Source organism: Eptesicus fuscus, chromosome 17 (genome assembly GCF_027574615.1).
Source record: "Eptesicus fuscus isolate TK198812 chromosome 17, DD_ASM_mEF_20220401, whole genome shotgun sequence".
NCBI lineage: Eukaryota > Metazoa > Chordata > Mammalia > Chiroptera > Vespertilionidae > Eptesicus > Eptesicus fuscus.
The window spans coordinates 19,680,514-19,704,227 of NC_072489.1; the positions used below are offsets into that span (position 1 = coordinate 19,680,514).

General features: G+C 58.1%; 1 protein-coding gene across 1 annotated transcript; it reads right to left on the bottom strand.

Moving 5' to 3' along the window:
* Nucleotides 1-20,810: 20,810 nt before the first annotated feature.
* Nucleotides 20,811-23,635, bottom strand: FAM241B (family with sequence similarity 241 member B). The gene is made up of 3 exons (XM_008145429.3): nucleotides 23,589-23,635; nucleotides 22,251-22,387; nucleotides 20,811-21,564 (listed from the first exon to the last, which is right to left on the bottom strand). Exons 2-3 carry the CDS (start codon nucleotides 22,341-22,343, stop codon nucleotides 21,295-21,297), a joined length of 363 nt encoding a protein of 120 aa, XP_008143651.1. The 5' UTR covers nucleotides 22,344-22,387; nucleotides 23,589-23,635; the 3' UTR covers nucleotides 20,811-21,294.
* Nucleotides 23,636-23,714: the final 79 nt, after the last annotated feature.

Consider the following 23,714-nt stretch of genomic DNA (forward strand, 5'->3'; position numbering starts at 1 on the left):
TCCCCCCGATCTCCATGGCACTGCCCGTTCCACCCGCTGTCCTGGGGCGGGGGAAGGACCCTCTTCCCCTGCACTCCCAGCGCCCTCCGGCCCTCCTTCGCTGGGCTGCCTCCCCCCGTGTGCCTCCCCCCTGCCCTCTCTCTGACCTCCCTGGCAGCCGTCCCCCCTCAGCACTCCAGGGAGAAGGGCTTAGTGGTCAGGTTCACAGGCTGAGTTCCCAGCAACCACAGCTATGTGCTCCTGGCAGGAGTGGCTCCCCAGCCTGCTCACCCTGGCCTGTTTTCGGGGAGAGCAGGTGAGGATGCAGGGTGGGATGGGTCCCAGGCACCCATCCTGGCTCATAAACACGCAGTCCTCTCTGTCAGCTGAGCAGCCAGAGCCGGGACGGGGCAGTCAGGAGGCCCTGGTGTGAGCCAAGAGGTGGTGGGCAAATTCTCAGTGTAGAAGGATACGCATGTACATACCAATAGCAAACCCTTCTAAGCAATGGACACGTTAACTCATTTAACCCTCACCTTGGCCCTGTTATCAGCCCCATTGCACAGATGAGGGAACCAAAGTCCAGGCCTTAAATGACTTGCCCAGACCCGGGCTGCAGCGCTGGCTGCTCTGGAGGCTGCGCTGGCTCAGCACTTCCCACGCCAGCTCACGAGCAGCTGAGAAACAGACCAGGCACGTCCCAGCCCTGGGTGGCACACACAGGCCGGCTTCACAGGTGTGCAGCCAGTCACAGGTGTGCAGCCCAGTCACAGGTGTGCAGCCAGTCACAGGTGTGCAGCCCAGTCACAGGTGTGCAGCCAGTCACAGGTGTGCAGCTAGTCACAGGTGTGCAGCCCAGTCACAGGTGTGCAGCCCAGGCACAGGTGTGAGCCCAGGCACAGGTGTGCAGCCCAGTCACAGGTGTGAGCCCAGTCACAGGTGTGCAGCCCAGTCACAGGTGTGCAGCCCAGGCACAGGTGTGCAGCCAGTCACAGGTGTGCAGCCCAGGCACAGGTGTGCAGCCCAGGCACAGGTGTGCAGCCAGTCACAGGTGTGAAGCCCAGTCACAGGTGTGAGCCCAGGCACAGGTGTGCAGCCGAGGCACAGATGTGAGCCCAGTCACAGGTGTGCAGCCCAGTCACAGATGTGAGCCCAGTCACAGGTGTGAGCCCAGTCACAGGTGTGCAGCCCAGTCACAGGTGTGAGCCCAGGCACAGATGTGAGCCCAGGCACAGATGTGAGCCCAGGCACAGGTGTGCAGCCAGGCACAGGTGTGCAGCCAGTCACAGGTGTGCAGCCAGTCACAGGTGTGCTGACCTTAATGCTCTGTAGTTTCAATCTCAAAACTCTGAATAATTTTTTTTAAATGACCAGGCATTATGCTCCAAAAATCACGCTGCCAGTCCTCAGAATAGGAGCCATGTCAGACAAGGTCATTCTCGGAGGGGAAAGCTGGCTGCTTAGCTGTCTGCCCCTCCACTTCTCCTGGTTCCCTCTGCTTGTCTTCCTCTGGTTCCCTCCAGGTATCTACTGGGGGCCACCTGAGCTCTCTAAGTCTGTCGTTGTTGGACCAATGCCAAATAAGAAACCCCAAACTCCCCTGCGCAGCCCAGAAGCCAATCCGTGAATGAACCACTGTGGACAGAGGGAAGAAGTGCCCTGATTGACAGTCCTGGTCACCTGGGTGGCCAGGTGAGAGCTGGCTGTGGGAGGAACAGCTCTCCAAGGAAAGTCAGGGGAGGGGAGTCACAACCAACATTCGCTCCATGCAGCCTTGCTGAGCCCTACACAGGGGCTGCCGCCTCCTCTCTGGGGCACGGAGCCCTCCATGCCTCCCTCCCTCTACTGCAGCAAGGCAGACGTGCCCACCTGGATCCCTGCAGGCATGCGCTTCCCCAGGGGGCCACATCCTGTTCATCCGAGGTCCAGCATGCTGCCCAGGACCGGAACACAGTCGCCGCTCAGCGCATATTGCTGGCCGAGGGCTGGAGTCCGAGGCTCTGGAACGGAAGGCTGAGGGCCTTCTGCAGCACGTGCTTCCAGACCCACCTCAGGCCCGGCCGGCGTGGCTCAGTGGCTGAGCATCGACCTATGAACCAGGAGGTCATGTTTCAATTCCCAGTCAGGTCACATGCCCAGGTTGTGGGCTCAATTCCCAGTGTGGGGCATGCAGGAGGCAGCTGATCAATGATTCTCTCTCATTGATGTTTCTATCTCTCTCTCCCTCTCTATTTCTCTCTGAAATCATTTTTTTAAAGACCTATCTCAGGTGTCGGCTGCTTCTGGCAGCAAGAGCCACATCATTAAGGACTCTGTGTTGGGAGTGACGACAAAAACAAAAGCCATCGCCGATGGATTAAGCGGGAAAGGGAGGCACTGCTCACATAGGTGGAAAGTTCAGCAGAGTGTGTTTCCTGGTTTGACCCAGTGGCTCAGAAATGTCACCAAGGACCCGGTTTCCTTCTCTCGCCTCTGCCTTCCACGTTTTCTTCATCCTAAGGCCGACTTCCTTGTGGTCTCAGGGGTCTTCCAGAGTCTCCCCCGGCCACATACCTACCTCCTGTATCCCGAAAGGGAGCGAGCAAGCAGCTCTGTCTCAACAGCCAAGTGAAAGCCAACACTCACCCAGATGGACCAGAGAGGCGCCCACCAGCAAATGGCTGTGGCCAAGGCACAGAACATGCTAATGGCTTAAGGGACCGTTTCTGCCTGAAGCTGGAGCAGAGCCCACTGTGTCCACAGCATAGGGTTCTCTGCAGGAGCAGAGGAAGACCAGCTGAAGAGAGGGTCCCGTCAGAAAGGCAGGCAGAGCAACCATCAAACGCCACCGCAGGCCCTGGCCGGTGTGGCTCAGCTGGTTGAGCATCGTCCCGTGCACCTAAAGGCTGCCGGTTCCATTCCTAGTCAGGGCACATGCCCCGGGGTTGCGGGCGCAATACCCCATAGGGGGCATGCAGGAGGCGGCTGATGGATGTTTTTCTCTCTCTCCCCTCTCCCTTCCTCTCTTACTAAAAAATCATTAAAAACATATACTTTTTAAAAGCCCACTACACCCTCCCCAACTCTGGTCACCAAGATTCTGAGGCCCCAAGAACCTCTTTCCTTCTTTATCTGTACAGTAGTCCCCCTGGTCTGTAGCGGATACATTCCCAGCCTCCCCGCCCCCGCCAGTGGATGCCTAGAAGGGCAAATGGTACCAAACCCTACAAGTACCATGACTCTTTCCTATGCACGCATTCCCTTTACTTCACAGCAGCACTTTACAGCTCCTCTCGGCACACCTGAGTGGCACCTCACCACTCCTGCGGGTCGAGGCCATTGTTAAGTTAATAAGGGTTACATGCACACAAGCACCATGTGCAGTGATGACCAAGACGGCCACTAGGTGACCAGCGGGCGGCAGTGCCCACCGCGTGGACACGCTGGACAAAGCGCTGATTCACGGCCAAGCGGGACAGAGCGGGTGGCGTGACCCGCGTGAGATTCATCACATGCCTCAGAACGGCACACAACTGAAAACAGGTTGTTTATTTCTGGACTTTTTCATTTAATAATTTTTCACTGACCACAGCTCATCACAGGTCACTGAAACCTCAAAACGCAAAGCCGCGGATAAAGGGGGATCACTGTGCACCTGTCCCCTGTGACGGGACGTAGGCGCCAGGTTAGACTGTGAGCTTGCTGAGGGCAGGGACCTCGCCTTTTCCGTTCCTGTGTCCCTGCGCCTCGGCACCTCTCCCGGGGCCGGGCACTCAACATAAACAGCTGACTTCTGCTCAACGTCAAAGCCCAGAACAGGACCCTCATAAAATAGACGTCTCCCTGCCCGAAGAGGCCGTAACAGCTTCCTGATGGTTTAAAAATAAGCGTGTAGTCTTTTCCTTGCACGATTTCCTAACTCGATCTTTTTCATCCAGAAGGACAGCACCCACAGCTCCAGGAAGCGGGACCGTGTGCGGTGCCGCCCGAGCTTCCTGCCCCGGCGGGACGGGGGCAGGAAGGCACAGGTCCTGCAGGAGCCCTGACCCCTCGGGGTTGGGTGGACATAAAACTGTGGCCCCTCCCTGGCCCCGTCACGACATCCTCGCACCAGAGGCCCTGGAATGTCACAGGAAACCCGTCCGCTCAGGGGTCTGCGTGTCACAGGCCTGCACTGGGGCCTCACTCGGGTCAGGAAAAGCAGCCACAGCGGCGATCAAAGCGTCCTTCCCGCCTTGGGGGAAGCCCACCCCCGAGCAGGCGCTCCTCACACGCTGCTCCCAGGAGGATTCCTCAGTCCAGATGGGAGCAGGCCGCCGGCCAAGCCACCCTGTCCCTCAGTCGCGTGCTTTGTCTAATCCTGGGGGTTCTGATCGTGACAGGAGATCTGAGCCTCGCCCCCAGCCCACTGGCCCTGCCAGGCTGTCCCCGGGCCCGGGAGGGTGGAAAGGTCAGTGTCCGGCTCCCAGCCTCCGCCAGCCCGTCAAGCAAAGCCTCAAAATACACGCGAGGACACTCGGTCAGGTGCCCAAGGGGACCTGGAGCTTGTGACCGGCCACGCCCCACCTCGCTGGCTGGTGTAAACCAGCTGTCTACACCCGCCCTGTGGGCCGGTTGGTGGGAACTGGGTCAGAGCACAGGACGCCTTAGGAACAGAGCAGCCTGCAGCCCCGAGAAGCACCCCTGCTCCTCCCGAAGGAGCTGGAGGCTCCTCCACCTTTGCTGCCTGGAAAGTAGACGGAGGGACCGCGGTGTGAGCCCCAGGGGAGGAGCGCAGGGGCTGGGTGGTGTGAGGAGAGAGCTGGGGAGGCCTGGCAGGTGGCCTCGCGCTTCCTCACCTTGGAGGCCTTTCCCGGGACAGGCAGGGTAGGCACTGGCTGGAAGCGGGGTGGGGATGGGGGCCGGGGGAGCTTTCCAGGTTCAGGGCAAAGTCCCCGGGAGGAGGAGGAAGGGCCGGGTGCTTCTGAGTCCTGATCTGAGTGGAGGTAGAGGCAGAGGGGTGAGGCTCCAGGCCCCTCGCCCCACCCCCCAAGACCTGGCTAAGCCACAGCAGCTGCACACGGGCCTCTGAACAAGGAGGAGGAACAACGGGGTCCCCTGCAAGTCAACGCCATTTGCAAACCCCCTTAATGAGCGTCTGGGGGCCCCCTGGCCCTAACGCCCCAGGACGCTAGCCATGGTTGGGGCAGAACCCCAGGCTTGAGGGTGTCCTTGAGGGGCAGAGGGTGCAGCGAGGTACAGCCTGCAGACCGCAGAGGGACAGCCTCCCCAGCCACATCCAGGGGGAGCTGGGCGCTGGGCAGCCACAGAGGGTGGTGAAGGCCCAGCCAGATTCCGTGTGGCCCAGAGAAGCAGGCATGCACACCCCACTTTTTCTGTTTGTTTTTATTTATTTTTTAGATATATTGACAAATAACATTACGGTATATTCGTCTCAGATAGATAATATCGTGCTTCGATATTTGTATATATTGCAAAATGATCACAAGTCTAGTTAACATCTGTCACCACATCAAAAAAAATGTTTTTTCTTTGATGAAAACGTTTTAGATGTAGGATCGGAGCTACTTTCAAACAGACAAAGCGGTATCACGAACTAGAGGCAATGCCCACGTTTCAAGGCGGGTTTTGGTTCCGGGCTTTGTCCTGTGGCCTCAGGGATGCCAGGCCTTTGGCCTGAGAAGGGGTGGCTGGAGGCCGCTGGTGGGGTCAGTTCCCAGCCCCCAGGCCCCCGGGCCCCCAGGCCGTGCAGGCCCTCCCCATGGGCCCCCCTTCGGGAACGCCCCAGCCAGGCCTCCCAGAGCTTACATTTTTCTGTTGGAAAATTCTTCAGGTTACTTTGCATTTATCCCCACAAGCTGCCCCCCACCCTCAATACACAGGCACACGCTCATAAAACACACACACACACACACACACACACACACACACGCCCTTTGTATGCCTCTGTGGGTTCCTGCCGTCCTTCTTAGTGCACACGCATTCCTCTTGAGACCATTTTGTGTCCTGTGTATAAAAGCTATCTGTGTCTTTTGAGTCTGCCCTGTCCACCTACTATATCACACACAGGTTTGGGTAGACACTGTTTGGCAGCCCTGGCCATTTTAAAAGAGAACAAGCGGACAAGGCGATGCCTTCGTTCCAAACGGTTCTTAGACGGGTAACGCCAGGCAGCGCGGCTGAGGGTGGGCGGAGGGCGAGAGAGAAGCCAGGCAGGGCCAGTTCCGCGAAGCTGCAGGCCCTGAACCCTCCACAGGATGCGCCCGGGCCCTGGAGCGGCAGCGAGGCCTGGTCTTACACCAAGGGCTGCTCGTCTGCCTCCCACCCGCCCCTCCTTCGGGTGCAAGAGACACCCAGGGACCTGCCTGGGAAGTTTCTGGGCCTCCGCTGTGAGCCCCTGAACACCCACCTGGCTCCAGCCACGCAGGAGCAGACACCCACCTCCTCGGACGGGGGCCGATCCTAGATGGACAGCTGGAGGGCAGGGGTTCCTCAAAAAGAGAAGGCAGGAATCCAAAACCAAAGCTAGGTGGAAAAGTGAACACATATTTAGAATGCGAGAAATCAAAACCATTTATCCGTTTTTAAAAGCGGACAAGTCCCCCCACACATCACAAAATCCAAAACAATATTCCAGACCGGCTTCCGCCTTTGCACAGTTCAAACCTCATTTCCCCTCCTCTCCCCGCCGCCGGGGGCAGTTCACGTGGACCCAGGTGCTGCACCTCTCGGCCTGGCAGCCTGGCACGGGGTGGGAGGTGGGCAGGAACCGCCTGGGAGCCATTCCCGCCCCCGTCGGCCAGCTGAACCACGACCATACGTGGGACCAACATGAACACATCTCCTTAACCCAGACTCTCCCCCACCCAGCGTCCCCTTAGCCAGATCCCAGGGACGCCCTGCCAGGCCACTCTGAGCGCCAAGCAACGTGGAGGGAGCAGGCAATGGCCTTAACAGACTGCAGTCAAGTGTTTTATATGCGCACTGTTTACCCAAACGTGGCCATGGGGACGCATCCCCAGGGCCCCTCCTGGGGCCTGGGAGGCTCCAGGCTCTGGGGGCCTGGGATGGAAGCTTCCTCAGCTTCGGGGGCACCCCCCCCCCGCCCCTGCTGGGGACCTGTCCCCTCCACCCTTCGCTTTGTCTGGATGACGTCATCACAGCGTGGATGTCACCTCCTCCTGACCCCCAACCTAAAAGAGGGCCTGCTGTTCTCTCCCATAGAGCCCTGCTTTCCCCTGCTTGGTTTTTTCACAATTTGGGCTTAGATTTAGTGTGTTTACTGATTGGTGTCTGTCTCTCCCAGAAGTCTCATTCCCCAGAGGGCAGGGGCCACAGTGCCTCGTCTACTATGTGACCCCAAAGTCTAATACCCACCCGGCCGCGGTCCCTAGTGACAGGGGGAGTAAAAGGTACGCGCGTTGCCTGTTGGTAGGAATCAGAATATAAAGCAACAGTGCTGCACGAGCCTCTCCCTCATCTCTCGTGTCTGCTGAGTGCCCGCCTCTCAACAGGAAGGGCCTACTGCCCGCCAAGTCCAGGCACACATAGAGATCCCCCAAACCTAAAATAAACAGCAGGAAGGAGGAAAGGACACCAGGGGAGATGGCGTGGAATCATCTATGGAGTGTCACCCCTTCTACAATTTTTATTAAAAATTTAAAGCGTATCAGACAAAATATGGAAACATAAAAGCAATGCTTTTGAACAAATCAAAGTTCTGGAAGGCTCAAAAGTAAGCAAGATGGAAACATGGGATGGGACGGGTTAAATCTATAAGGCAGCACACTGCATTACATGATTACAGTTTTTATTAGAAATAGAAAATAAGGCTGGAAACTGGCCAAAGGAATCCGAGAGAAAGAGGGGGTGATGGAATGAGAGAAGAAAGGAATCCTTAAGACATCAAAATTTTTGGCAAAATGCAAACGGCTCCTAAAAGACTAACAACTCTCAGCGGAGCTCAGGCTGGCCTGCACCTGCCGTGCGCTCCACCTGCCGAGCGCTCCACCCGTGAACAGAGCCTTCGAGCTGGGTCACTGTCCACCGTCCGTCGGTCATGTGATGAGCTGGATTGAGATTGGGGGACTGCGCCGGCCGCCAGCCCTCACCCCACCCCATAGAAAGGCCTCCTGACGACTCACCCGGGGTGAGGGCGCTCTGGCCTGTAACACATCCACAGAGGATAAGCCAGAAACGAAGGGGCTGACACTCCTTCGGGTCCCTAGGCTGGTTACCATGGTGATGGAGTCCCTTGTGCTGGGTGAACCAGGAGGAGAAGCCAATCACAGGCTCCTGGAAGCAGAGGGAGCTCTCCTCCTCCCGGGGCCTCCCGGCCAGTCCCGCCCTGGCCCTGCGCCCCTCCAGTAATGTCCTTGTCCCCAGCTCTGCTCTAAGTGCTCTCTGCCCCCCAGTCTCCTCTCTAAACCCCCTTCTGTCTGTAGTAAGTGTGTGTCTCTCCCCCCCCGCCCCCCCGCCCGCCAATTGATCTGTTTGGGGAGAATGGGTGGGAGGGAAATGATTAATTCATCTCCTGCCTTAATTATTGTAATGGCTTTCAAGTTGGGGGTGGGGGGAAAGAGGGGTACAGTGTGCTTAGTATGTTTTCATGTGGACAAACACATTCTCTACTTGGCAGAGAAAGAAGAGGCCTGTTTGGGGTTGGGGGCTACAGAGCGATCAGGAACTCCAGAGACATTCTCTGCCACAGATTCATGGCTTGGCTTTCTGGGGTTACTTGAGCTCTCGCCCTCACCCTCTTCCTCTCCCCTTAAGATCTCCCAGTCTCCTCACCGCACCTCACTTTTCCCAATCCTTTTCCTTCTTTTCACCTGCCTCTTTCACCTGGGTTTGCAACCCACATTTCCCTGCCACACACATCCCTGCAAAGCCACGAGGGTCTTTAGGGAAAATGCCTGCAGAGAGGCATCTGTTGGCCACATGTGACGAGGCAAAGGGCCTCGGAGGGCACTGTGGGCAGACAAGGTGGGACCCGAGTCAGTTTCGGTTCTCTGTGGGTGCCTCACTTGCCTCTGACAGGGGAGGAGGTTACCAGGGAAACTTGTATAAACAAAATGCTTCCCAGCCTCAGTGGCCTCCCAGGCCTTTGGGGAGGCTTCCAGGTCCGCAGTCAGAGGGGAAAAGGCCATCTGGGCTGGTGAGATTCTGGGAGGAAGGAAGGAGATAAAGTTAAGAAGAAAAACAGTCCCACAAATCACTCTTCAATGAGGTGAGTCTCCACGGCAACCTGATCAGGGCTGAGAACCACAGAGGCAGGAGATGCACTGTTGCTATGGAAACCACATCCTAGATACCCATTGGTATGGGTCTCTGTTTGCCTTTGCAGATGAGATGCTGAGGTTGGGGGCTAGACCTGCAGGGTCCCTCATGGGGCCTAAGGTGGTAGAGAGAATAGGGAAAGAAGAGAGGGGAGAGGGGAGATGGGGAGAAGGAGAGAGAGGAAGATGGAAGGAAGGAGGAAGGAGGAGAGAAAGGCTCCAAGAACCAGACAGCGTCTCAGGGGCTCCCGAGTCCTGCAGACTTTGCCCGGCAGAGAAGGACGTGCCCTGCGGAACTGAGTGAGGGGAAGAGGCCTGAGCTGAGCCCAGCTGTGTCATGCCCGCTGGAGCGGAGGCACCCACCCATCCTCTTGCTTTTACTCCATCACTATCAAGATGGGCACACGGAGCACATCCTGGGGTGCCTGTTCACTGACCACAGAACAGCCCGCCAGGGGTCTGGAACCAGAGGAACCCAATCTGGAGCCTCCGACCCCTCCCTGCCCAGCGGCCCAAGCACAAGGCTTCCAGAGGGAGGCTGGTGGAAGTGGGCCTCGAGGCCGGCCTCTTGCCCTAATTACTCCCAGACACGGGTTTTCAGTTCACCTTTTCTGGAGCAAAGTGGCCACTGGGTGCCTAGTGCCACCTGCTGGTGACCACTGGGAGCAAGGCAGCGGTGACCAGAACTGGCCGTCCTGGAGTAGCCTCCACTGCAGAGACGCATGGACCTCTTCCCGCCAGGTTTCGAGCTGGTCCCCTCCTCCAAACCCTCCTCGCTGGCCTGTGGGCCAGAGGAACCCTTCAGTCAAACGAGCCACAGAAGGCATTCAGCATGCGATCTTGCCAGGTCAGCTCCCCCGTGGCTTCCACGTCCTGTCGTTCAACTGAAGGTTTGGACTTTTTTTTTTTTTTTTTTAATATATCTCTATTGATTTCAGAGAGGAAGGGAGAGGGAAAGAGAGATAGAAACATCCATGATGAGAGAGAATCACTGACTGGCTGCCTCCTGCACGTCCCCCACTGGGAATCAAGCCCGCAACCCAGGCATGTGCCCTTGACCAGAATCCAACCTGGGACCCTTCAGTCCGCAGGCTGACGCTCTATCCACTGAGCCAAACCAGTCAGGGCTAAGTTACCGCTCAGGGCTCTTTGAAGCCTGGCTGGTCTATGACTCCTTGACTCAAGCCAGAATTCACTTCCTACCTGGAGTTCCTCCATGGCCTGTGCCGTTTCCTCATTTGCTGTTTGGAGATTTGGCAGTGCTCACCTCTCGGGGTTCTGGTGAGCATTACCTGAGATAACGCACACAAAGCCCTTGCCCAGGGACTTGAGGGGGCCCCGGGGATTCCAGCCTCCTGGCATTCCTGCCCATCTCCTCCCTGCGTGTGGGTGGGGCCTGGGACTTGCTCCTAACAAACAGAATGTGGCAAAGATGTCAAGATGTCACTGCCGTGATGGTGTCACCCTTGTTAGTGGACTTGCACTAGCGTCTCCCTCCATTGCTGGCCTGGAAGGAAGAGCTGCCATGAGCCCCGTGGCCGCAGGAAAGGGAATCCTGCCCATAAGTAGCCCCGGAGCTTGGCCGTGGGCCATTCCCAGCCGACCCTCTGGATGAGGACCCAGACCTGGGGTTCCTGTTTACAGCCTTGCAGGGACCTGGCTAGGTCACGCCCAGAAACTGTGAGATAATAAACATGCGTTGTTTTAAGTGCTGGGTTTCTGGTAACTTGTCACGCAGCATAGAAAACGAATACAGGTGCTCTATCAAGAATATTTTGTGCCATACTTAAGGCATATCACTTTCCTTTTGTCTGTACATCACCCCTAAGAGGGGTTATTATTACCCTCAACGATAGAAAGGAAACTGAGGCTTGGGGGAGGGGCCGATGGCCCAAGGCCACACAGCGATTAGGGGAGGAGCCACATGATGAAGAGCCTGGAGACTGGCCTTGGCCTGCTTGGTGAGGGCTAGCTACATACCGGCCTTTGGGAGAGCAGGCCCTGCCCAGGTTTCCGCAAGCGCCATCCCTCTCTATTGCTTGGTACCCAGCTGCTTCCCGCGGTTCTCCCAGCCACCTGCTGGGCTCCTGAGGGCATGGGAGTCTCCACCCTCCATCACAGGGGACCGGGAGTCAGAGCTCAAGGAGGGCAGCCTGTGTCCCCACGGCCTCGGGAGCGAAGCCTAATGCCCCTGGGAATGGAGCAGGGGAATGGATGCTGCACCCACAATGTGTCACTGCTCCCTCTGCACCCCGGGGCTGGGCCTGGGCCTGCCCTAAGGACCCCACCCAAGGAGAGGAGCAGGGACACATGGAGACCACAGCCTCAGAGGGGACCTTCAGCGCCTGGAGCAGGGGCAGCTGGGGGCCAGGGTCGAGGAGAATTCTCACCGGGTGGTCTCCATGGGAGGGGTTGCTCCAGTTAACTCAGTAATGAAGCAGGCAGATGTCACCCCGGGCCCTGGGAGCCCTGGCCAGGGGCTGCATTCGCACTGTTAACCCAGGTTCTTTCATTCCTTCCTTCTTCCCTCCTTTCCTTATGTCCTCCCTCCTCTTCTCACCCCCACAGATGCTGGGCGGGGGCGGAGGGGGGTGGCAGGGGGAAACAGCACTGGAACTTGAGAATTAACCCTGAGTGCACAGGTGACATTTCCACCCCACCCCCACCCCCCATCCCACCCCACGGGAAGTGACAGGATCAACCCCGACAAGGCAGGCAGGGTGAGCTCTGGCCTGGGGTCTCCCTTCTCCTTTCAGCTGGGCTAGTCCCTGTGCCTTCCTGTGCAATTCACTCAACAACCCCTGAGGTCTGACTGTGGGCCAGGCCTTTGTCAGGGGCTGGATACAAAACAGAACCCAGTACAATCCCTGCTGGCGGGGCTGCCCCAGCTCTGGGCTGGCTCCTGTCCGCAGGTTTTTAAGCTGCCCATCCAGGTCCATCGGCCGTGTAACTGGGGTTGAGAACCATTGTCACAGGGAAAGGAACCTCTGTCCCTTCCCTTGCAGCTGGCATCTGGACCTTAGTCACCTCTTCAGAAGAAGGCAGTTTCTCAGAATTAGTTGAGCTCAAAGTTGCAAAAGAATCACCCTCCCCTGGGCTGCTGCACCCTCCCCTGGGCTGCTGCACCCTCCCCTGGGCTGCTGCACCCTCCCCTGGGCTGCTGCACCCTCCCCTAGGCTGCTGCACCCTCCCCTCTCCCCTGGGCTGCTGCACCCTCCCCTGGGCTGCTGCACCCTCCCCTCGGCTGCTGCACCCTCCCCTCTCCCCTGGGCTGCTGCACCCTCCCCTGGGCTGCTGCACCCTCCCCTGGGCTGCTGCACCCTCCCCTGGGCTGCTGCACCCTCCCTTATACTGCTGCACCCTCCCCTGGGCTGCTGCACCCTCCCCTGGGCTGCTGCACCCTCCCCTGGGCTGCTGCACCCTCCCCTGGGCTGCTGCACCCTCCCCTGGGCTGCTGCACCCTCCCCTGGGCTGCTGCACCCTCCCTTATGCTGCTGCACCCTCCCCTGGGCTGCTGCACCCTCCCCTGGGCTGCTGCACCCTCCCCTGGGCTGCTGCACCCTCCCCTGGGCTGCTGCACCCTCCCCTGGGCTGCTGCACCCTCCCCTAGGCTGCTGCACCCTCCCCTCGGCTGCTGCACCCTCCCCTCGGCTGCTGCACCCTCCCCTCGGCTGCTGAGGGCACAAGCATAGGCCAATGCCTCGGAGATAAATTTAACTGCACACACTGGTAAGTAGTCACACTGGAATTTTTTCTGTTTTTTTTTTCCCCCTGATATTTTAAAAGCAAGTTACAATTTGAATATTCTTGGCTTAGGACAGCCACTTTTTACCAACAAGCACGCAAGAAGTGACCTGACACAAACCATCATCCAGGGCACGCTGCTGTGCACCAGGCACTGTATACACGTCTGCCATGTGGACCTCACAGCTGCCCCAGACGGCACCTTTTCCCCATTCCACAGATGAGGAAATCGAGGCACAGTAAGCAACTTGCCTAAAAGCACACAATTAGTAAGTGGGAAATCTGTCCGATGTCCCCACTCCTCCCTCCTGTGAGAAAGACAAAGGACACCGTGTTCTGAATGACCCTCTCAGTCTCACATTTATCCAAGGAAACGGGCCCAGTGGACACGGGCAAATGTGAGGTGCTGGTGGGCACTGCACGAGGCAGGCTGCGCTGGACTCAGCCACCCAACCTAGAGGGGCCCCACCAGGAAGTGAGCGAGCCCCTCCCGCGGGGGCTGCCTCACATGATGACAGGCCTGGACCAGAAAACAGCCAAGAGCAAGTCTTCTCATGCTGCCCCCACCCCGGCAGCTCAGGTACCAGGGCATCTGCTTCCGGACAGGCCCTAACGACCTTGGTGACAGGGCCTCTCCCTGCAGTCCCCTAGCCCTCGGCCTGCCAGCCCAGACCTGCCGCCTGCCCACCGTGCAGCCATGGCGAGTAGCTTCTATCCTCGCAGGCTGGCCATCTGTGAAAGGGAGAGACAGCTCTTGTTCCTTGGGGGAGGATGAAATGAGAAGCGGCTCTTAGCGTAGAGCTTAGCCAAAGGACAAGACCAGCTGTCACTGAACTACAAGGTCACCCTCAGCCCGGGCTGGTAGAGGTGAGCGCTCACCTGGGGAGGAGGGAGGGTGCTTTCCGAAACCTGGTTTGTAGACAATGGCCATGCTCCTGCTCAGGCATTCCACCAGATGGCGCCAGGGCACAACGCTCACGCCCTTCAGGCCAACACGCCAGGGTCTTCAGCGTCTTCCTGCACCAGGGGAAAGGGATTTCATTAGCCAATTCAGAGCTCAAGCAAGCCCGAGGTTCTGTCAGCCTTCTTGGCTTCCCTCAAGCTCCTCAATCCAGTTCCCAATGAAAACACGGCGGGTGGGGGTCGGAGGCCCAGTGACACTGGCAATGCCAAGCCAAGTCGCAGCAAAGTCCGCTATGGACCTACGATGGACAAGGCTCTGTGGCAGGTACCGAGCAGTGTTAGAGCGAAAGGGGCCTTCGAGGAACCCCAGTCTTGTCCCTTTGTTTTCCAGAATTGGAAGGACTGTTCCCCTGGGGGACAGCATGACTCAGGGGGACAGGTTTCAGGTGAGGCCATCACACCTCGCTGAGCCAGACAAAGCCAGGTGAAGACAGGAACGGAGAACACTGGTCGAGTGTGACTTCCGGGGCTCCTTCTGCCTCCCCCTCTGCTGGCACACAGGAGACCCTCCCTGAATGTGGTGAAGGACCGAGAGCCAGGACTGAGTTTGCGCCATCCAAGGAGCTTCTCCCAGGCTGGGAGGAGGGCAGATATGTCTGTCAGCATCCCCATGTTTCAGAGGAGACTGGTTCTGGGTCAGAGCTACAGTCCCAGGGGTCCACCCCTGTGGTCAGATGACTCCCCGAGGGCAAAAGAGTCAACAACTCACCCCAATATCAAAACAGCACAGAATGAAGAAGCCCTCTACTAATCTGAACTGTGTCCAGGATATACGTGGAAAAGCAAGGGCATGAAATTCCCTAATTTTCCATCTTTTGTATATAAAAGGGACAAAATTAGTATATTTGAGCTGGCTCACATTTGCATAAATAGACTCTGGAAGGATTTAAAGGGCATGAAGAATGGTAGTGATCGGGTGGAGGGGGATGGATGGATGGATGGATGGATGGGGACAGGGGAGGAAGAGACTTTTCTCTGTGCACGTTTGCACACTGCTTGGCCTGAACTGTGCAGATGCATGACCTTTCAAAGTCTGAAATTTAAGCACAGTTTCCCACAGTTGTGAGATGCTTCCCCCTGGTGGGATGTGGAGTGCTCCAGGTGGTGTCCAAGGTGATTATAAACAATTCCCAGACACCGCACTGGGTCCGATGGTGGAAAAGCCATCCCCTCTCCATTCCTCTCCAGGCCTCTGAACCCATCGAGGAATGTCTCCGTCAGATGCTAGTGGGTCTTCACCTCCCCACATCCTGGCAAAGAAAGAAAGCAGGCGGCAGGCTCAGAGCCTCGGCCAACAGCAGTGACTGGCTGAGATGGAATCATGCTCTTCTCTCCAGGGCATTGGCTTGTACTAATCAAACCTATACTAATAAAAGGGTAATATGCTAATTAGACAGGACATCTTCCTGACAAAGTTGGGCCCGGAGAAGCCCCCCAGGGTTCCAGGCACCTGTGGCCAGCCCAGGTGAAGCTGCCCATAGTCCCAGGTACCTGTAGCTGCAGCAGACCTGGGCAAAGCCAGCCCAGGTCCCAGGTGCCTGCAGCCAGCCAGAGGGAGGGAAGCTCAGGTCCCCGGTGTGGGGGCCGAGGCAGAGATGGTTAGGGGCGATCAGGCTGTCAGGGGAGCAGTTAGGGGCAATCAGGCCAGTAGGCAGAGGTGGTTAGGGGCAATCAGGCAGGCAGGCAGGCAGAGGTGGTTAGGAGTGATCAGGCAGGCAGGCAGAGGAGGTTAGGGGTGATCAGGCAGGCAGGCAGCAAACGATTAGGAGCCAGTGGTCCCGGATTGTGAGAGGGATGTCCAACTGCCAGTTTAGGCCCGATCCTTGCGGACATCCCCTGAGGGGTCCTGGATTGGGGAGGGTGCAGGCCGGGCTGAGGGACCCCACCCCCCAGTGCATGAATTTCATGCACCAGGCCTCTAGTATCTACTATAAGTGGCACGTAACGTTGGCTTTTTATTTACAACAGTAACACAAGGCTTCCTTTTCAAAATAGATTTAAATAAAGTGTGAGTTGCTCTAAAAGAATATATATATATATGTAAACCCTAATGCCATTGCTTTGTGAATATGGTATCAAGTGCTAGCCTTGTGCCAGAAACTGCTAAGTGCTTCCCACGAATTAATATACTTGGTCCCCCTGCCCCTGTGAGTCACAGATGAGGACACGAAGGGCAGGGAGAGTGTGGACTGTGCCCGAGGTCACTGGTTAACTGGAGGTGGATCTGGGACTTGGCCTCTGCAGCTTACCCGCCCTCCCATCCCCCCAGCCCTCCCCAAACACAGACACACACACACACATACCGGAGGGACTAAAGCTGGGGGCCGTGAGTGCAGGCCTGCCCTCCTCCTCCCCCAGTGCTCAGCCTCCCCCTGCACTGAGGCCCTTAGCCTAAAGCCGTGGTCGGCAAATTGCGGCTCTTGAGCCACATGCGGCTCTTTGGCCCCTTGAGTGTGGCTCTTCCACAAAATACCACGGCCTGGGTGAGTCTATTTTAAAGAAGTGGCATTAGAAGAAGTTTAAATTTAAAAAATTTGGCTCTCAAAAGAAATTACAATTGTTGTACTGTTGATATTTGGCTCTGTTGACTAATGAGTTTGCCGACCACTGGCCTAAAGGCTCAGGCTTCATTATGGACAACTTCCTCTTCTTCCTCCCAAGTTCTGGGGCCCTGAAGCCAGGTGGTTTCAGCACATCCCGCACCCCCAAACCGGAGGGTCAGACACACACATACACCCCCCTCTGCAATTCCACTGAAGGGCTCAGCTCCTGGAACAGTCCTCACTCTTGGGGCCTGGGCCGCAGCACAGGAGGGCTGAGCTTCCCTCTCCCACTGCCCTGCCTGTGGCACAGGATGCAGGCTTGTCTCCATCCAGTGGTGGCAGCAAAGCCCTCTGCTGCCCCCACCCCGACCGTGCCACCCTGCACAGCCCTTCAGGGACCCTGAGCGAGGTCATTGGATTTCTCCCCTGGTCAGTCTGCAATGAAAACACCATGCGTTCAGCAATGCAGGGAAGAGGGCTGTACCCCAGTCAGTGACTGCAGCCCAGAGCTGGGACGCTGTAGGGACCACCTAGCTGGAAAGCTGAGCCAGCCTCCTCACACCCACCCTGTGCCCTCTGCCCTCTGCCTTCTGCCCTCTGCCCTCACAGAGATGACCTGAGGGTCATGGAAATGACCTGAGGGTCACGATGGGTCCCAGCAGGTAGTGAGGCCTGGTCCCTCCCCATCTCCCTCTTCTCTGAGTGAACTGCCCTCTTCTCTGTGGGCCACAGGTACTCTCTGCAGTCAGCGTCTAACTGCCCCATTCCCCCGTTCCCCACCTCCTCACCCCCCCCCGCCCAACCCCACCACCACCACCACCAAAATCACCTGGAGGGCTTTGAAAGAGGCAGGCCCGGGCCGCGTCCCTCCGCACCTCTGAGAATCTGGTGAGGCCTGGGCGTCTGCACCTGAAACAAGTCTGTAGGTGATTCTGACCAGCAGCCAATGGCGAAACAGGAGTGGTGGGGATTGTGGGATTTGGCCTCAGTTGAATCCTAGCTCCAACCCCAGCCCGCTCAGGGTCCGGAGCAAGTTGCCAATGCTTTCCAGTGTGCTCAGCAGTGAAAGAAGGGGGACAGTGATAGTACCTAAGTCATAAAGTGCTGGTGACGCCCGGCCGGTGTGGCTCAGTGGTTGAGCGTCAACCTGTGAACCAGGAGGTCACCGGTTCCATTCCTGGTCAGCACTCCCTCCCCAGTAGGGGGTGTGCAGGAGGCAGCCAATCAATGTTTCTCTCTCATTGAGGTTTCTATCTCTCTATCCCTGTCCCTTCCTCTCTAAAAAATCAATGAAAACATATTTTTTTTTAAAAGCAAATGAAGTGCAGCGACAATGACATGATGTCAGGTGCGTAGCACAGTGTCAGGCTCACACACCCCCTCAGTGAATTCATCCTGTCCTGACACTGCGACTCTCAACAAGCCCCTCGGCTTCCGGGAGCAGAGACGCAGCTGCCTTTCTTCTCTGACAGCTGCGAGGGAGCAGCAGAGGATTTAAATAAAATGTGAGTTCTCTCCTCGATGGCCTTAAAGCTCAGCCGGGGCTCCTAGGGGCCTGGGACCCCGCGGCCACCCAGGGCAGGAGCTGCAGTCCCAGGCGCAGGCTCTGTGGAGGAGGAGCGGGGCTGGTGCAGCGCCTCCTTCCCGTGCCCTCTGTCCCTCTCAGCCACCACGCCAAGGCTGATCCCGAGGCAAGAGGCAGGAGGGACGCAGATCATCATCCCTTCTTAGAGCCCAGAAACAGGCTCCAGCGGCCAAGGTCATGGACCCAGAGCAGAGCAGGGCCGGCAAACAGACGGGCTTCCTCTGGGCCCAGCTGGCCGGGTGGGGGTAACGCAGGCCAGGTGTATGAGGGCAGAGGCTCTGCCCCCACACCAAGGCTTCTTCCTCAACTCACAGAGCAAGAGTCCCCCGTGAGGGAAGCCAACCCCTACCTCTGCCACAGGACAGTCACCCACAGCTCTCTCACCAGGTGGCCCAACTGGGGAGTCCAAATAACTCCTCGGGGGCAGGGGGAGGCTTCCCTTTCCAGCCCCAGAGAGGCAGCAGAGGCCTGGGGGACCCCGCTGTGGCTCTCATGGGGGAAGGGGTAGCGGCATCTCTCGCAGAGGCAGCCAGGCTGCAAATCCAACCGGACACTGAGACACAGCTTCAAGGATTAGCCCTGGAGATTAGCAGAAACCTCCCCAGAAATCTGCCCTCAGGGTGGCCCAGTCTGGGGGGTCCTGTCACACAGCGGGCTGGGTGGGGCAGAGGAGGAAAGCCCACCCCTCAGCGAATGGAATCTAGACCAACGTGGCCCTCGGCCTCGCTCAGAGGCCCATCGAGGTCTGCATGCAGCCATTGGAGTAAAGAACCTCTTACCTGCTCAGAACACATTGGCACCAGAATTCTGCATATGCAGGTGAGTCCCACTGAGGGGCCATCAGGCCGGAAGTGAAGATGCTTACAGCTTACGCAGGGGGCACCTTCCCTCTGCCATGCTGCCTCTGCCTACAGCAAGCATGTCAAACTCAAAGGCTAACACGGGTCAAATAAACGAGGCGTGTGGCCCGCAGGCCGCGAGTCTGACATGCTTGGCCTCCAGCGAGGCAGGCCCAGCGCACTTTCAGACCCTGGACTTGGAAACGTGGGGCGGAGCAGAGGTTAGCCAACCAGGCCAGAGCCCGGGGCGGGGAAAGGGAAGGCGGGTTAAGGAAAGAAGGGGCAATGGGTCCCTGAGCCCCCAGCCCAAATGAACCAGAGCGGCTCTGCTGGATCAGCCTGTGTGGGAACTCAGTCCACAAACAGGACAAGACACCGCACTGCTCCTTTCTCACACAACTCCCCTCCAGCCCGGCCCTTCCCCTCGGGTGGCCCACGTGCCTCTGGGGAGAAGCCTCTGGCCGTGTGGTCACCTGCCCAGGGCCCCTCCCGCTTCCCAGGCCTGCAGAGTGAGGCTCTGCCCCTGTCCTCGGCCAGGGTCCCGCCGGGAGCAGGAGGGACTCCTGCCCTCCCTGCCTTCTCTGAAGGACCCGCAGTTCTCCTCCAAGGGCTTGGACGTTGGGAATGGACATGGAATTCTAGAAAAAGACAGTCCCCAGCCTTACACGTGTGGGCTCAGATTCATATCCCTCCAAGGTATTCATACACTAAGATTTATTTCCTCAGAGAGTACCATAGCTTTGCAAGGGGAAAGGGAAAAACCCAGCCAGAGACAAGCTGAAGGGGGAGTTTCAGGGGTGGGAGGTGCTGGGTGGGGACATCCCTCCCCACTCCCACCCCCGGCAGCTGCTGGGTGAGGTGGGCAGAGGTGCCAGGGTAGGAGATGCACTGGAAACAGCTGGGCATCAGCCAGGGCTGGGCACCACTTCCCCTGTCCAGGCCCCGGAGGAGCCACTGCGAGCTAGCATCTTCCTTCCGTCTGTGATCTGCCAGCCCAGGGCCCAGCGCTCTCCCCTCTGCATGGACATCGTAAAGGGAACGTGTTTCCACTGGGAAATAAAGACACAGAAAACGCTGAGAAAGGAGTCCTGTTCCGACACCACAAAGCTCCCCAGGAATGTCTGCGATGAAGGCCACCAGCCCCCGCACGGGCAGCGGCGTCTCGGGGCCTGGAGGAGCCGGTTCTGTTCTGGGCAGCATGGCAGGCTGTCCGAGGAAGAAAAGAATCCCTCTCAGTCTCTCCCCCATCCTCCCCTTCCACACATCCCATGATTGCTCTCCCACTGGCCTTGGAGAATCACCCCCAAACTGCCAAACCCCAAAGGACCCTGAGGAGAGGGTGAGAGATCTGGTCTCTGGGTGGGGTAAGTCCTCGAGTTCATCCGTTTTCTCTCTGACCTTTAACCCTCAGCCACCCAGAGCCATCCCCACATCTCCAACATGTAGACCCAGGGCTCACCAGCCAAGATGCAAAGCCTCCTCTCGGGAGAAGCAGGCACTTTCACGGCACGTGCACTGCGTAGCCAGCGCCAAGGCCCTGCTTTCCATGGACAGAGTGGGCAGGGAGGCTTGGAAGCCTCTGGTCCGAGCCCCTGGACCGGGGAGACCTGCACTCTGGCTAACCTGAACCCACCGCGCATCAGCCATCCTGGCCGGCATGTCAGAGTGAGTCTAGATGTTACCTAAGCATCAGACAAGAGGCCTGACCCAGGCTTGACCTGGACCCCTCCCAGGCCCTGGAGCCTAAGGAAAAAAGTAATGAACTACCTTCCAAGGTCAAATGCCCTGTTTCCCAATCCCAGCCATGCCCAACCACTTTCACCACGTCTTCCAGATCTACATACAGCTGTGCCATGATACATTAATATCTCTACATGGACGCATGTTTACTAAATTTATTTATTGAAAACACCACCACAATAAATTGAATGCCAGTACCACCTGCCATACAGAAAAGGTAGCCAATAAAAACAGGGCTATAAAAGTCGGGAAACTTTTCCCACCTGCCCTATGCCCACGGCTTGTTCCCTAGTTCCAGGGGAAGTCAGCTCGGTTCCCAGAGGCATGAGAACCTATCGGCACCAAGCTGGGACCGTCTCCTTGGCATAAAAGGGTTGCAAGAGGATGGGGAGGGAATCCTGTTCTTGCTCGTTGTGCTTAATGCAAGCCCGATACTACGGAAAAACATCTCAGGGGAATGAGGGTATCCACCCGACACTCTGGGACGACTGGACTAGAGGTGCCCTCGGCATCATGCTTAACGCCGCGTGGAAACAGCATTCTCTGAGCATACCTCCAAGGCACCACCAGCTTCCCCTCCTCATGTGCCTGCTCTCACGCCGAGGCCTGGCAGCTCCCTCTCCCCACGCCTGCCCCAGCAGAGGTCACCGCTGACTCAGGTGGGACACCAGGTAGACGAGGCCCACCAGCAGGAGTCCTCGCACGCCGAGCATCATGAGCAGGAAGAGCAGCAGGATGGAGGTCACCGGCTCCACGGCGTGGTTGCCGAGATGCCACTGGGGGAAGCCCATGTTCACCAGCTGCCGGTTGAGGTCATTGAAGGGGGACTGAGCAGCGCCTAGCCTGGCTCCCCCCTGCTGCTGCCGGAGGCCAGGACCCCCCAGGGGGGCACCGTGGCCCCTATTGAGGAAGCTCTGGAAGGTGAAGACAGAGAAAAACGAGTGAATCCAGAGAAAGCTTCCCTGGAGGTGAGGACCGGGCAGAAGGGAAGCCTGTGGGCCGGGCCCTGCCCTCCCCTCATCACCCAGGGCCGCACCCTCCTTTCTCAGCAATCCCCGGATGCCACCCACAGGAATTCCAGCGACTGAGTCACAAGCTCTCGGAGCACAGAAACTGCATTCCCCATGTGGTGCCAGGAAGAAGGTGCCCAGGACAGAGGAGAGAGAAAGGGTCACGGCGGGTGAGACTCCTGGGCCGAGCACTCAGGCAGGCATTGTTAACACTCCTGGCTCTGCCTTTGAAATCAACATTGGGTAGTCACAGGCTCTTCTCCACTTACTCTCCAGCTTCTCTCTCATCCAGTAGCCTCTTAAGAAAGATGCTGGCTCCTGCGGAGTTTGCGCAGCAGCTTAAAGAAGGGAGAGCTCTTGGGTTTGAAATCTGGGAAGGCTGCCAGGAGGAGGAAGAGCTAGGGAGGCAAGAGGCTGGGCAATACATCTACTGCGAGTTTCCACCACGTTCTGGCCACCACCCCTCCCCATCCAGCTCAGCTCTCTGCAGAGAGAACTTCAGGTTAGAGGCGAGTGACCAGTAAGCTAAGGAGTAATTGGTCCAGAAGACAGAGGATAGCTGCTCCCCTTCCACGGGGCCAGGCACCCACCTGCCGAGGGGTGCTGTTGCGTGGTGGGGCGGTGGTCCTCACGCGGGGGTCGTCGTCCTGCACGATTTCCCCATTGGCCAAGATCCGCACCATCCTCCCAGGAGAGCTGGTCCCTGCGGGGCTGCCTCTCCTCAGACCTCAAAAAAAAACAAAAAAAACACAAAACACCAATTCACCAGAGATAAAGAGATGCTTGCTTTCAATGGGAGAAACTGCAATTCTGGGGGCTCACATTGGCCCATCCTAAGCCGGCACTGCGTCTGATTAGTAAAAAGGAGAGAAATAAATGCAAGTTATTTGCTGGAGGGAAGCCGTTCAGGTATTGAGTGCAGTGGGGAAACTAGTAGAAGGATCCTTGGAGAAAGACGCAGAATTATTACCCACCACCAGCAACAGTGGGGACGAGACCCTCCCTGTGGCCCAGGCACGGTGGCAGGTCCGCAGAGGCCGGTCTCACACCCCCCTCACTCCCCTGGGGCAGGTCCCGCTAAAGGTGTGACTGGCTGGCCCGGAGCATTCATCCATGGGCAGCAGAGAAAGAACGTGAAGACCTTCTCTGGGGACTAAATAAGGAGCAGGGCCCCAAGATCCCCAGGTTCTCCACCTCCTTCTGTTCAAACACTGCTCCACGGTGCTGTTCCTTAGGAGGTACCTGCCAAGGACCTGGGCTTTCCTCCCCAGGAGATCCGGGCTCACCTCAGAGCCTCTCTAGCTCCTCTGCCTGGCAGCAGAGGGCACTGGTGGCCACTGCCCCGGAGCTGGGTGGAGGAACAGACCTGCAGAGGGCACGCCCCTCACCTGTCCCACACCTCAGGGAGCACCAGTCCCTCCTCTGCTAACTGGGGGGCAGGGCCCGCCTTCCTGAAAATGGGGGGGGGGCGGGGGGGAATGCTTCTGTGGCTCTGGGAGAGCCCCATTCCGCAGACCCCAAGGGTGTCCCATCGGCTGGAGGTGGGGGTGGGGATCCTTCCAAGCCTCTTCCGAGTCTGTGTAAAGGCCATTTTTTTCCCCTAAGGAGCCGAGCCACAGTTTTCTTTTAAATTCTCAAAAGCACTTGTGACACTCACGCCAAAAAGGGTTAATAGCGCCGGTCTCTTGCCCGTGGCCTGGCCCCTGCAGAAGGCCAAGTGGGTCCTAGCCCCCGAAGTCCCACTGTGCTTGCTCATCCCGACCCCCTGCGCGGGCTGCGGGCGCCGCCCGCCCTCGGTGCACCTGACCCTACCGATGGGGGAAGCGGGTGCTCCCGGGGCAGGAGGGGCCCTGCCCGGGCCGCCGAGCCCAGCTCTGAAACTGGGCCCGCGGTAGGGGAAGGATGCGCCCCGGCGCCCCGACACCCACCTGCAGGTCCACTGGCCACGGCTTCCAGGCCGCTTCCTCCCACCTGACCCCGCAGGAAGAGCCGCGGCGACGCGGCCCAGCGGGCGTGGCAGCGCCTCTGCCGGCCTCCGGGGGAACTGCAGCTGC